The 13,757-nt window shown below is 45.6% G+C and overlaps 1 protein-coding gene across 4 annotated transcripts in view; it reads right to left on the bottom strand.

Annotated features, from left to right (window-relative positions):
• The window catches only part of TMEM39A (transmembrane protein 39A), a 48,106-nt gene that overhangs the window by 12,729 nt on the left and 21,620 nt on the right, over window positions 1-13,757 (bottom strand). The window contains exon 1 of one of the 4 annotated variants that reach the window (XM_061454119.1): window positions 7,643-7,782. The exons of 1 other annotated variant lie outside the window; for it this stretch is intronic. In XM_061454119.1, the coding sequence (XP_061310103.1) occupies window positions 7,643-7,646 (4 nt within the window). In that variant the 5' untranslated portion in view covers window positions 7,647-7,782. 2 more of the 4 variants (XM_061454118.1, XM_061454116.1) reach the window with 2 other exon arrangements.

Here is a 13,757-nt window from a genome sequence, read left to right as displayed (position 1 = left end):
GTCATCAGAATGAAAAGTCTGCCTGGTTCCCTATCTCTTTGCTGGAAATGCTACAATGCTCAGCCAGTTATGTTGATGGTGTGGTTGTTTTTTAATATGAGAAAATGAGAAAGCCTTCAATCCTCTTGGGAAGCTCGCTGCAGAGCTTGGAAAACACTCAAGAGGCTCTCCTTGCCTCCACAAGTCCTATAACCAGCTACAATCAAGAGCAGCAAGGGAAACGTACCCACCCTCACTTGAGACCACAAGTATCTCACTGCAATGTCTTGACCAAAGTAGCCTTTTTCCTGTCAATAAGTATGTGACATCTTGGGGTGAAGCAACAAACTGCCTCTGTTGCTGTTAGCAAGGGAGCTCTGCCTACCTTCTCCTCAGCAACATACAAGCTCCTAGTGTTGTTTAGTGCCAGAAGCAGCCATTCAGTGCTGCCCATCTCCAAAGCACTCCTGTGTCCCGGTATCTGTCAATTCCTCCCTGCTGCTGCCGCTGCCTGTCCCCTGCTGTCAGGAGCACTGGCTTCTAGGTTATTTTCCTTCAAAAAGAAACACATATCCTGGAAGTCGACTGTATGGACAAGCCCTGAGGCACAAGCTCCTGGACCACAAAGGCAAGGGATCATCTAAGAGCTGGACAGTTCACCCTGACCTGAGCAAAAAGCTCTGTCCCCAGCACAGCCTCTGTTTTCACTCCACAGGTGACAACTCACTGCATCCCCAACAGCGGCTTATTTATAAAACCTTGTTAGCACTGCTGGAAAAAGAGTTCCCAGCCCCAGGTGAAACCATTTCTGGAAGGATGGGAGGAGAAAAATAGAGTGGGATTCTCTAACCTTTGGGATTAAGTATGTACTGTAACAGTGGTGACTTTCAGCTGGCAGACAAACAGCTCTTTCTCCTCTTCCTCCCCTCTACCCCCATCAGTCTGTGAAATTGAAACAAGCAATGTAAAAGGTCTCTTGGTTAATCATGCCCTCACTTCAAGTCACTGTAGCTGGGCAACCTCATCCCAAACATGCATTTGTCCAGCAATCCAAATGTCTTAGCAAATTATCAGCAAATCTACTTTATAGTGAAATTTTCTTTTGAACTCCTGCGAGTCCTTGTTACTATGGCTTGATTTTACTTCCTTTTAGTGTGAGCCTCTATTTATTTATGTTAAATAAAACCATTTTGACATCTGGAAAAATGAGACATAAAGCTGGTAACCCATTCACCCACCATCACACCGAAATGGTCGAGAGCTGAGGAGCAGCAATGGCTGCACCCATGCCATGAGGCCACCTTGTCAGCACCCTCACATCTGCTACTCCGAAAGCCAAGAAGCTGCAGAACTTCCATGGATGAAGCCCTAACTCGGTTTGGGAATAAAAAAGCATTAGGTTGTTATGAGGGAGGAAACAACTGACAGGTTATCAGATGGAAAGCTAAATATTTGGCTTGTGCAGCACTAAGTCAACACAACCTTTCAACTCAGGCTGGCTCCAAAGGCCCGGCCCTGGGCTGGGAAGCAAAACCGGTTAGGAGGAGGTCTCCCAAGTCAGCACATTTTTCCAAGTCCTCATGCCACACGGAGCGACAGATTAAGAAAGAGATCTGGTGTGGAGAGAGGCAGAAGCCCCCATAAAGCACACCCCAGGAGTGGGTGAGAAAGACAGAGCTGGGTGGTGAATCCCCATCATGAAGTGATGCACCAGCAAGGCTAAGCTTTGCTCAATGACTAAGAACCAAGGGATTTTTCTGTAGTACCAAAACTAACCCAGCAAGGCCAAGTCAGCATAGGCTTTTCTAAGGCAGCACAGCTCCATCTGTCAGTCCTCTACACACGTGTCAAAACAGAAGGGTGAAAGTAGCAAGAAAAAGGCAAGAATTTACATGTATATTTTATGACTCATTCCAGGCATCTTCAGCAAGGAAGGCCAGAGCTAAGCAGGCAGGTTAGAGGGGGAAAACAGAAGTTGTAGCTAAAGACAAGCTGAAGACAGCACTTGTTGTTTGTGCTTCAAATACCCACAGACAAAAATGGGAGCAGAAAAGGAAAGGTTACAGGAAAAACCTCTCCAGGTTAAAGTGCACAGCTCATTTTGCTGATGCGCTCTTTAAGGAGAGGACGTAGATTTAAGTTCTTAATACTCCAGAGCAAGAAAACTATCCAAGAGGTTGAAAAAGCCATTTTTAAAACCAGAGAGATTTCCAACACAAATCCTACACATTCCTTAAAAATCCCCTCAAAGATCTTACTTCAGGGGGTGTGAGGGAAAGATTTCCAGAGGTCCTATTCAGACTGCAGACAAGTTCAAGTCTTTGTGAATTGGGGGAAAGAAGATACACACAGTAAGTGCTCTTACTGAACTTCTGGCAAGTAGAACAACAAAGCAACGATTCCTGGATACCTCATAAGCCTGTAATTACCTTGTGCAACTAACTGGTGCAGGAGGTCAAAGCAAACAGCTTAGTAAGGCTTTAATGAAAGACTATCATAATTTTATGAATGAAGACAAGTGAAATTATGTTCAAAAAACAAGTGAAGGAAAAAAAAAAAAACAACAAACCCAAACCCCACAACACAAGATCTTCAGGGCTCAGCAGCTACAAGTGGCCAATAACACACTCCTCATCAAGACAACAGTATCACAAGACATGAACATTTTCTTTGGCTTCTTCTGATGTATTCAGCAATACTCACAGCCAAATGCTGGATCTGGGAATAAAGACAGCATTGGCTTGCTTGTGTGTGAGAAAATGACAGAATTGCAAAGCTGAGCTTTTCCAAATGCAGGCCTGACCAGTTGGGTCATGGTCTATTTTGGTCCTACAGTTCCCATGCTTCTAAATGGTGTGGGGAAAGGGACAAAAAGTTATCCTCATCCAAAGCAAGAGCCTCAATTTAAAGAGCTGGCAGGAATTAGAGTGAGACATACGGTTCTCAAAGACAACCTGCACTGTCACCTGAAAACTTGGAAGAGTTTCAGCTTCAGCTCCAAAACAGGGTTGAGTATGCAGCAACACAAAAGTTTTAAGTTCCAGCTCCATGTGCCTGTTACTTCCAAAAGCAAAAGTTCAGTTTAGAAGGGGGCACTGGCTGGGAAGTAATGCTCTATCCCAAGGAGGATGTTTTAGCAGACACAACACAGGCAAAGCTATCAAAGCTGGCTGATAATACAGTTTATCAACACACACTCCTAAGTACATCTTGCACTAAAGCTCTTCATTAACACTGCACAGGTACAGCTACACCACAGCTATCAATCCCCTCCACTGCACCATGCCCCACACAGCGACTGGGAAAGGGAGGGAATTTTGGCTACAGCCACTGAAATTTGCTTTTCTAATTGATTAGAGCAAACACGCAGCAAAACAGATCACTACTGGGGTGGGTAGGGGAACAGAGAAAAGATGCTCTTGCCTTAAGGGCTCATCTTTTCAGCCAAGCAAGCCACCAAAACATTCATTCTCTTCCCGACGCTGAACACATACACATGGTCTAATGGACTAAGTATAGGACTGCAAACCAGGAACTTTTTTGCTTTTTTATCTCTCCTCTTCAACTCACTTCCAGAGAACTTATTTTACCACGTCAGACCTCAGTTTCCTTATTCCAAAGAGGATAAACTGTTCAGCAAGGATTTCTCCTCCCAGGGGTCTCTGCAGGTAGCACCGAATAGTTTTTACAGCATTATTTTAGTGCTTTAGACAAGCTTTTTTTCAAAACAAACAGAAGCAGCTTTCCTGCTGGTTTTGTTCCTCTGCCAATCCCAATGTTTAATGTAATGGAGATCAGCCATGATGACAAATCATGGGGAGTCACTAGGAGTTTTCTGTTTTGTCCTCACATAGCTAAAAATAAGGCAGGCATCTGCCATCTGTAGCAACGAGTTCGAAGGAATGGAGTAGAACACAAGGAAGAAACGCTTCCTTGAGGCTTACCCAAAGTCATTGCACTGGGATTCATATCAGAAAGCACCAGTGTGACAATGATTTGCATATCCTCGACGCTGTAGAAAGGCAGAATTATCACAAGGGATTCTAAATAAATCATATTTTGCATAAAATACACATTTGATTTAAAATGTAAAATTGCATAAGAGAATACATCAACTCCCCTCTACTTGCCTCCTAAGTAACAGGCACAGGTAATACACAAGTTTCCTGCTTCCATTGTTCAGAACTTCATGTGACCATTTATGGAGCAACTAATCGATCAGACTGGGAAAATGCAATAGGTAACATTAATCCCTGGTATAATTAATTACACCAAGACTCATTTACCTGTTTGAATCTGCACACATGCTCCATTGTAAGTATTCTGGTCTACAGATGTCTACTGACAATTTAGCTTTAAACCAAGCACCTTCAGTATATGTTATGCGGATGCCTCTGCCATGGCTTTTCTGACCAGCTTGCATAATAACACTCACTTCCCACCAAAAGTCTTGTTTTCCGCTTGCAACACATTCAGCTGTCCGAAAAGTCTAAAGAAAAAAGGTTGGAAATGAGTCTCCAATGACTACTTGCCACAAAGAATGGCAGGAAATCTTTCAGGAGAGTTTGGTAGCTCATAACTGACTTGCCCAAGTCACAGCTACTAGAGATTTACCTCCTGTTTTAAAAATCCACCGCCTAAAAGCTGTAGTACGGTTGTGGTACAGTTAGAAGTAAGTGGAGCTTTCATCAGCACAAGAGAACTGCTGCTGTTAGGTAGACAAAGAAGAGGAAAGCAAACTTCATGGCACCATTGATTACTGGGACAGGCCAAATTCTGCAGCTGGAGAGTGGATTTAAGGAGAGGGGAGGGAACACAGAAAGAAGAGGAAGGCTGACTGTCGTAATTTCAGATCTTCCTTATGGCTTCCTGTGTAGCACAGTACTGTCAAACTGTGAGTTCTCCAACTGAACAGCAGTGCAAGGAGAAAAAAAAATGGGCCTCAAAAAAGGACAACATGTCTAACAGAATGTCATACTGTACAATTGACAGATCAAGTAATACTAAAGTCTAAAGATGCCAGGCATTTAAGTAGGTTCTGCAAGCCAAATTTTTCAACCCTCTTCTGGATTTCTCAGTCCATAAACATGCCAGAACACAAAATTTCACAATGAAAAAGACTGGCTGGAAATTGGTAATATTTTTAAGACCAAATGTTCTAAATAATAAAAAAATTAAGACAAATCTCCAACTGATTTTCACCAGTGCTAAAAACCACACACATCTCTGTACTGACAAAATATCTCTACTTTAAATCTAGAGTGTGAATTCAACCTCTGCAACTTAAGAGTTTCACATCTGTGAACTAGAACTGAACCATATGCTTGTTACTGCCAGAAGAAAACTTTTTTTCCCCGGATTTCATGATACTGAGGCACAGGGAAGGCACCAAGAGTGAGGAGTAGCATGGTCTCCGAATCAGTACTATCTATTTGCTGTGCACCATATTCATCTTTAGGAGCTGTAACTCCAGAGTTGCACTGAGGGGCCGGATTCACTTCTGAACTGAACACTCACAGAAAAGTGGAAGCCACCTTAACAAGCATTTCTAGCATACATGCTCTTGCTGTATTCTCAAACATCCAGGTTTGATGCCTGCAGAAGAAAAACAAGGTTAGTTGTTTTACAATATCCAGACATGAGTTGCCCAAGTCAATTTGCAATACAGACACTTTCAGAGAAAGACTTGTATTCAGTGCTGCTCAATTCCAAAACCAGCAGAAAGGGGTGGGGTTTTCCCCCTCAAATAATACCTACACAATTCAACTCTCTCTCTAAAATTGCAGACCAAAAAGCAGTGCCCGAAGAAAGCATAGACAAAAGAGTGATTAGATCTGTCTGCTTTTGAGTAATACATAACAGTATATTGGCTATGTTACATCAGCTAACATAGGCGGGTCACTAAGATGAAAATAGCTTTGTTTCCTTAGCTACTACAGGATGACATTTGTGTCTCTGTAATGAGAGTACTTCAGTAAGGTGCTAGCCTGCACATTGAAAGAAGTTTTGAAAAGAATTTATCTCCTTGCAAGCAGAATAGAAACAAACTCTACCAAAGCAGGAAGCAGAATGGTTTATTCCTATTTTACACCCAGAAAGACTGTAAAAATGAAAGGAAAAGTATAAAAAATAAAAGGCTGTCTTTTCTAAATTATCAGTAATTTTGAATGCCCAGGTCGAGGCAGTAGGAGTGTGGATACTCAGACCTTCTGAAAATCAGGTCTCAAATACTGCAAGCCACTGGGTCTGCAAAGAGAGAGCCAGGAATGAGCTGTACAGGAGGCATGCTGATGTTCTGCGGTCTGGAGATTAGGAGCATGCATCGTGTTGGACACAGTTAACTGTGTCAGTGATATTACCTGTGCTCCTCTGTTGTCCGAATATACCAGACTGCACAGCATTCTTACCCTACATGCTGGTTTACACTGCAAAACCTGAGCCAAAGAAGGTTGCAGGAATAGCAGCAAGGAGAACTGAAGAACTTCCAATCCAGTAAGGGACAACAAGGAGCGAGTGAAGTTTCTGCACAACTCCCAGAGAGCTCATCATTGCCTGGCTAATGCTTTGGTGCCAGCGGGCTGAGGATCTACCAGCAGAGCATCATCCCATTACACTACCAAGTGCCTCAGCTGAAGGAGCTGATGCTCCAAAGGAGGCTGGAAGGAAAAAGAGCATGGGAAACAAAGCCACTCCAACAGCAGGAATGCCAGGAGGCAAGCAAAGGAGCAGGCTGCAGGTTAAAGGGCTGGTGTCCTCTCTGCTCCCAGCATCCTGTGGAACTGGAGCTGAGCCATTCTAGTCCCTTCCCTGTATTACCATACCCCTCTCCCAAATAAATCTCTTGTGATCACAGCGAGTTAACGGACCTCAGCTGGTTACAGAAGGGATGCCTCGTCTCCAAAACCTTTACGACTCACCACTTTGTGATACAGACATCTCATTCCTTCACTTACAGCAGTAGCAGCTGCCAGTGATACGAGGGGCCCGTTATTCACAACGAAGAAGCATGGATGAGAGCGATCATAAATCGCAGACAAGGCTGCCTCTGTTCCTGCTACAGTCTCACACGTTAAAATTATGCTGGAGTAGCAAAGGAGCTACCTCATGGCACAAGGAAAATCACCCTCCTAACTGCTGTCCTACATAAGGGAGGACGACCGATACTGTTTTCTTAGTGGCACAAAAAAGAACAGCGACAGAGATGTCTACCCACACCCATTCTGGAAACGGTACCTTATGGCGAGTTAGATTTGCCTGGGCTTAGTGAGGACTGGCTCACTCCTCCATGTTCCACAGGACGGTGCCCTCTCTTACCTCTGTAGGACCGATTACACAGCGACAGCGTTTTAGCAGCCCAAAGCAAACCTACCCATGACCCCAGACCAACTTCCTCGCCCCTAATCCTCAACCGCCCCTCACAACGTGCCCGGACCTCTTGGTTTAACCCAGCAGGAAACGTCTAAAACAAGCAGCCCGGCACCAAGTGCCGTAACTCACCAGCAGGACGAAACAAAGCCAAGAGCCTCCCCACCACAACGGGCGCCCACTCACATACACCCCAAGTTTCAGGCAGGCGGCAGCCCGCGGGCTCGGCCGCCCGGCGCCGCACCGCACCGTCCCGCACCTCACGGCCGGGGCAGGGTTCCGTCCCGCCGGTACTCACACATCCAAGCGGGGGCGGCGGCGCGGCTCGGACATCAGCCGGCAGCGGGGTCCCGTCCCGGCGGCGAGCCCCGCAGCCCGCCGCCACCGCAGCTGCCCGGGAGACGTGGCAGTGAGGGCTGATGCTCTCATCACAGGGCGACAGGCGGCGGCGGCAGCACACACCGCGGCGATCGCCGGCCGAGGACGGCCCAGGGAGGGAAAGGCGCTGAGGGGAGGGGCGGGGCGGCCACACCGAGCCGCCATCTTGGTGGTGGCAGCAGGGCTGCCGCCGAGGAGGTGCTCTGTGCCTTTATGTGCTTAATGTTGTACCAGGTACATTTCGGTGCTTTAGAATCGCAAGTTTTTTAATTACGGACTGGTTTGGGTTGGAAGGGACTTCAAAGCTCATCCAGTTCCGAAGGACACCTTCCACTAGACCAGGTTGCTCTTGGCCTTGAACACTGCCAGGGATGGGGCAGCCACAGCTTCTCTGGGCACCCTGTGCCAGCGCCTCAGCACCCTCACAGGGAAGAACTTCTGCCTCAGATCTCATCTCAATCTCCCCTCTGTCAGGTTAAAGCCATTCCCCTTTGTCCTATCACTACATGCCCTTGTAAAAAGTCCCTCTCCAGATTTCATGCAGGCCCATTTAAGCACTGAGAGCTCCTATAACATCTTCCCAGAGCCTTCTCTTCTCCGGGTTGAACAAGGCTAATCAACCCAGAAAGCTCTGTGCTTTGCATCATGAAATCACAGACTGGTTTTGGTTGGAAGCGGCCTTAAAGCTCATCCAGTTCCAACCCTTCTGCCACGGGCAGATACACCTCACACTAGACCAGGCTGCTCAAAGCCCGGTCCAGCCTGGCCTTCAACACTAAATCATAATTAAGTGCTTCATTACAGTCAGCAAATCTATGACTGAACATCAGCAGCTGAAAAGTCCCGCTGCCATTGCCACCCTAAGCTGAGGTGCGAGACAGGCGCCTCACTGGAGAAGACCTGGGCTACTCGGCTGTGTGAGAAGCCACACACGGGTGCTGCGGACACCGAGAGACAGACCCAGCGCAGACCCGGCAGCGGGGAAGGGACACGGGGCAGTACCTGCAACGGTCACCAAGCGGCAGCAGATAGCCAAAGGTGGTACGAAACCGACCCAAGGCTTTCCTGAGGGGCTTTCAGCAGGTGCCAGCCCAGAGCTGGGGAGCGGCACGGGTGGAGAGACAGCTCTTTGAATGATGAGCTCTCGCAGTCACAACGAGACAAGCTCTGGAAACACTGGAGGAAAGAAATTATCTTATGTATGAGCAACAGACTATAATGAACAGGGTAGAGTTGGCTTAACCAAACTTTTCCACTATTCTAACTTTTAAAATGGTCTGGAAGGGGCTCTGGTACAGTCTCATTGTTTTATCAGCGCGGTTGGGCTTGTTTCTGATACAGAATTCTACCTCCTCATTTCTTGCCTGGAGGGAATACATGTGCCTCATGCATTCACTTTCCTTCCTTCAGCCACAGCAGCATCTTCTGATCATTTTCACATCTATGAATGTGAAAACAGCTGCCACACTCCAAACAGACCCATGTGCCTACCTCACTGCCCTCACACCGCAGCTTTGCTCACCCTTCTCCCTACAGCTGCAGAAATGACCAGGCACACCCCAGCTGGACCAGCCAACTGTGGCCACAGACCTGCATTTGCACTTCAGTAATACGCACGTTCTACCAGGAAACCTGCCAAAGCATTCCACTGTCCCAGAGCAGCTGGAAAAAAACCCCAAACTAAACTGTGAAATTTTGGAAAAGAGATATTGTTCTTAACCTCAGACCAGGTGTCTCCAAGGCCTGAGGCCCCTGCCCCAAGAGAAAGCTGCTCTTTGTGTAAAACATGCCCAGTATATCTTAGCTGATGGAGCTGTGCAACAGGGCACAGTAAGGCAGGAGACAGGTTTGTGCTAATTCAACAGGGATGAGATTCCTTTTTGGCTGTAAATCTGAACACCAGTAGAATTCAATGAAATGATATGGAGATGGGTGCCTCATCTTTTCCTTTCGCATTCTCACATGCAAACAGGATGTGACAATTTATTCTATCTTTGATAACGCTGTTTCAGAAATACCTTACATTTATCTGCCAAGGCCGTTGTGTCCAACCCATGACACGTGGTATTTTTATCACTGAATTCCTTAAAGAGCTCTGTAAACATTTGGGTCCTTGGTCTCCTCATAGTTGCATGGAAACTGTAATCCAGACTGAGCTAATGAAACTTGGACTGAGGAACAAGCAGCAGATCAGGCAGAATGTAAAAGATGAGACCATCCCTTTTGCATTTTGGGAAATTGGCATGGGAATTCACCATGCAAAACACTGGATTACAGCCATGAGAAGCCCAGGGAGGTATGTTCGAAAAGATCCATGTTCGAAAAGACCCCTCCTCTCTCATTCAGTGTGTGTAACTGCTATGGGGACTTTGATAGAGTATACATACTGAGTTACTACACCACCAGACAGCACATGGCAAACACTAATGCTATACAACTTCTTGCACTCTCAGCCAGCAACATACTTGATTTGGTGTTTGTCTCTGTTCCTGTTTTCTTCTAGCTTTCAGTTCCTTTCTAGTACTTCAGGTTAACACCCTTTTCATCTGGTTCTCACTTCTGCCATGCTTCGTGTCTGTTCCCCACTGCTCCCTAGAAGACCTAACCCCTTTTCCTTGCTGCTCACTCTCCTTTCTGTTTCAAATCCCTTTCCATTCTTATCAATTTAATTCCTTCCTTTCTCTTTTTATCAAACATCCCCTCTATCCTTTTACTCCAGGGCTATTGCTCCACAGTCTGTGGGACATCGATGGCTGTGACCCTGACCAGCCCTGTAAATTTACCCTGGGATACAGCTGATGCTTAATTTGGAGTCAAAGCCTTAACTCTACAACACAAAGATACAACTTTGGTCTTGTGTACAACGTATCTATACAAGCTGGGTTACCACCACAGTGTAGCTGCAGTGACATGAAATTCAGCATAAACCAATTGCTTGAACATCCACCAGTTGCTAGGACTACTTTTGAAGTCCACTTTAAGCTCCTTTCTACTGACATCACACTGTTATTGGCACCTGCCCCATGTTAAAGTAAGCTCTGTTTTGCTGAGTTGTGCAACTGTGACAGCGAGCCATCACCACCAGAATATACTACCATGGAAGTTATTTTGTGCCGCAGAATGGTTAGTGTGTCCAAGGACTGGGTTCCAAGGTTTAAAACAGAGTGTAGGTGAGAAAGACACAACAAAACCAGGAACACAGAACTCTGGATTTAACACAGCAATACTAACACTTCTGCAGAATATACACTAGTGTCACAGGGATTGTGAGTCACTCATGTCTTCTCTGTTTAAGGCAGAACTTCCTCTTATGGCCACATCAGTTGGTCTTTGTGCACAAAACACTGCCTGGGAAGTCCAATGCCCCTTCCAAAGGTTCCTCTGCATCACCTCTGCATGCAAGACAGGGCCACCGATCTTGTTCACCTTTCAAGGCCGCATTGCATTAGGCAAATAGCTTTTATCTGAGAGTTTTATCAGGTAAGAGGCCTGTGTTTAAACTGTGAGATTGAAGAACAAAGATGAAGAAGAAAGGTTGCTTTCACACTTGCTGCCAGGAAGAGCATCCAATGTGGACTTTGGATCTGTATCCAAGAAAACAGTGCTCTAGACATCTACAATTTTTCTTCAGATCACTGATGTCTCTGTGAATAGGAAACTAACCTGCAGGACTTTAAAACCTTTTAAAACCTACTCCTGCTCCACAAACAGCAAAGCTAACAGAAACAGACCCTAGTGACCCATCTTCTGACTCTGTCTGCTCAGAAATTCCACTGTTTCTGTAACACTGTACTGAGATAAAGTACATTGAGGATTGGTTTTAGTAGCACTAAGACCCTGCTGCTATGGATTTCACTTTTGAGGAAACCTGTTAATGCTGTGCTAAGGAAACCAAAGAGGCACCAGGCTTTCTGTCTGGTATCACTGTCTCTTCCTAGACAAGACAAAAAGAGGTTCGTTCATCATCTCAGCACAACAATGTTAATCAACATGCCAGGTACTCTGTCTCTCTCCCCAAACCGGAGATGTGGCATTCCACTGACATACCTGCTGCTAAATTTACAGCTAATTATTTATTGGTATTATTTCCACAATAAGGATTTTATTTTTTTCAAAGATTTCAAAAACATTATTTATACTTTGAAAACTTTGAGTCACTGGGATATTTTTGGGGGGTATGTGGGTGAAAATAGCTTGTACTACATTTACATGTGGCAAATATTCTGGGCAGCTTAAGTTTGGTTCTTCTCCTCCCTGTGAGGCCCTGGCACAGGCTGCCCAGGGAAGCTGTGGCTGCCACAGCCCTGACAGTGTTCAAGGCCAGGTTGGACAGGGCTTGGAGCAACCTGGTCTAGTGGAAGGTGTCCCTGCCCATGGCAGGGGGCTGGAACAGGATGAGCTTTAAGGTCCTTTCCAGCCCAAGCCACTCTAGGATTTTACAAATGAGATTAAAATCAACAGCTAAAGATGTCACCTAGGACAACCTGCATTTCTGAGGTAGGTGAAAAGGTAAGGTTTTGCTTCATAAAAGATTAAAGATAGATTGCTGAAGGACACCTCAGACTCAGGATGCTTCTCAGTACAGATTCTGCTCCCATGAGATACACACAGAGGGTTTTATTTTTTGGAACAAGCATAGGATTTAGTCCAGCAGAAAGAAACCTGATTAAAGAAACCTGACAAATGTTGAAACTGATAGATAAGGACACTTGTAGGGGAAACACACAGAGGAACTTTTATAATAGTGTAGCCATAGAAGAATTGATATCATTTAACACAGCTTTCTGTGGGCCGTAAACAGAATTAGTTGTTGTCTGTTTCCCTATTTGTTTCCCACATCCCCCATGATGCTTTGACTGCAGTATCCCAAGTTTCCTGCACATCCTTCATACCCATGTAACACAGTATTCCTGATGCTCTGAGTCCACACTTGCAGATCCCAACTCACTTCCAGCATCTTCACAGGTATCATTGGCCATCTCCTCTCTGCCCTTCCCTAACCCATGAGACCCCCACCACAGTAGCTCCAGGTCCTATCATTCACTTACCTCTCGCTGCTGGCCTGTGAGATGAGGAACAATGTGATCTGCTGCCTGTGTTGGGACACAAAATACACACTGATTAAATCTGCAGCATGCGTGTGGCCTGACAAGCTGGAGAATGCTGATACATTCCCACTGGGTCACATAATGACTAATGCTCTCTGTCACCCTCTCAGCAGTGCTTGCTGCATCTACAGCTCTGATTCTCACAGTACTAACAGACACTTACTATCTTTGAGAGCGATGCTGCTTTGGCAGATTTGATTGCAATCATCAACTACCATCTGGATTCTAAAAGACAACTAAAACTATCAATAGGTGTATATGATGCCATTAGAAATGGGGTCACTTGTGCAGTTTTTACTGGACAACTACTCATGTATATTTAATTTTGGATTATCAACTTCCTTTGCTATTTACAAGCAAGAAGAAATTTAACACTGTCGTTCCTTCTCAGATCTAATTTCATAGAATCATAGAATAAACTCAGTTGGAAAAGACCTTTAAGACCATCAAGTCCAACCGCTCCCCAGCACTGCCAAGACCATCACTAACCCATGTCACTGAGGGCCTCGTCTACACGGTGTGTGAACACTTCCAGGGATGGTGACTCCAGCACTGCCCAGGGCAGTCTGTTCCAATGCCTGAGCACCCTCCCAGTGAACCCTTTCTGACAGTTTCAGTGGAGGGTTTTTTATTTTTTCTTGCAAAAATATTTGCCACAGTTTGCTTCATTTAAGTTTTTACACTTCTAAACAGACATTTTGTCCTCTCTGATGCTTCTAGCAGAAGTTCTCACCACAAAAGCTGCTGAATTTTGCCTTTTTCTTGAAGAGTTTTTAGTGCTTGACAGACTTGGATGCAGCCTTACGGAGGTCTGGGGCTGGTTTGTTCCAGCCCCTGATAGGCATGCATGCAGGCTTACCCTAGAGCCAGGCACACTCAGCAGGGCAGCTTGTGATCATCCCTACTGCTCCCCTTTTGCTTTTTTTG

This window comes from Pezoporus flaviventris, unplaced genomic scaffold (genome assembly GCF_033815535.1).
Source record: "Pezoporus flaviventris isolate CSIRO_AGI_PZ_B2104156 unplaced genomic scaffold, CSIRO_AGI_Pfla_v1 ptg000015l, whole genome shotgun sequence".
NCBI classification, from domain to species: Eukaryota; Metazoa; Chordata; class Aves; order Psittaciformes; family Psittacidae; genus Pezoporus; species Pezoporus flaviventris.
Note: the sequence above shows the minus strand (reverse complement) of the source record. Positions and strands in the feature narration are given on the sequence as shown.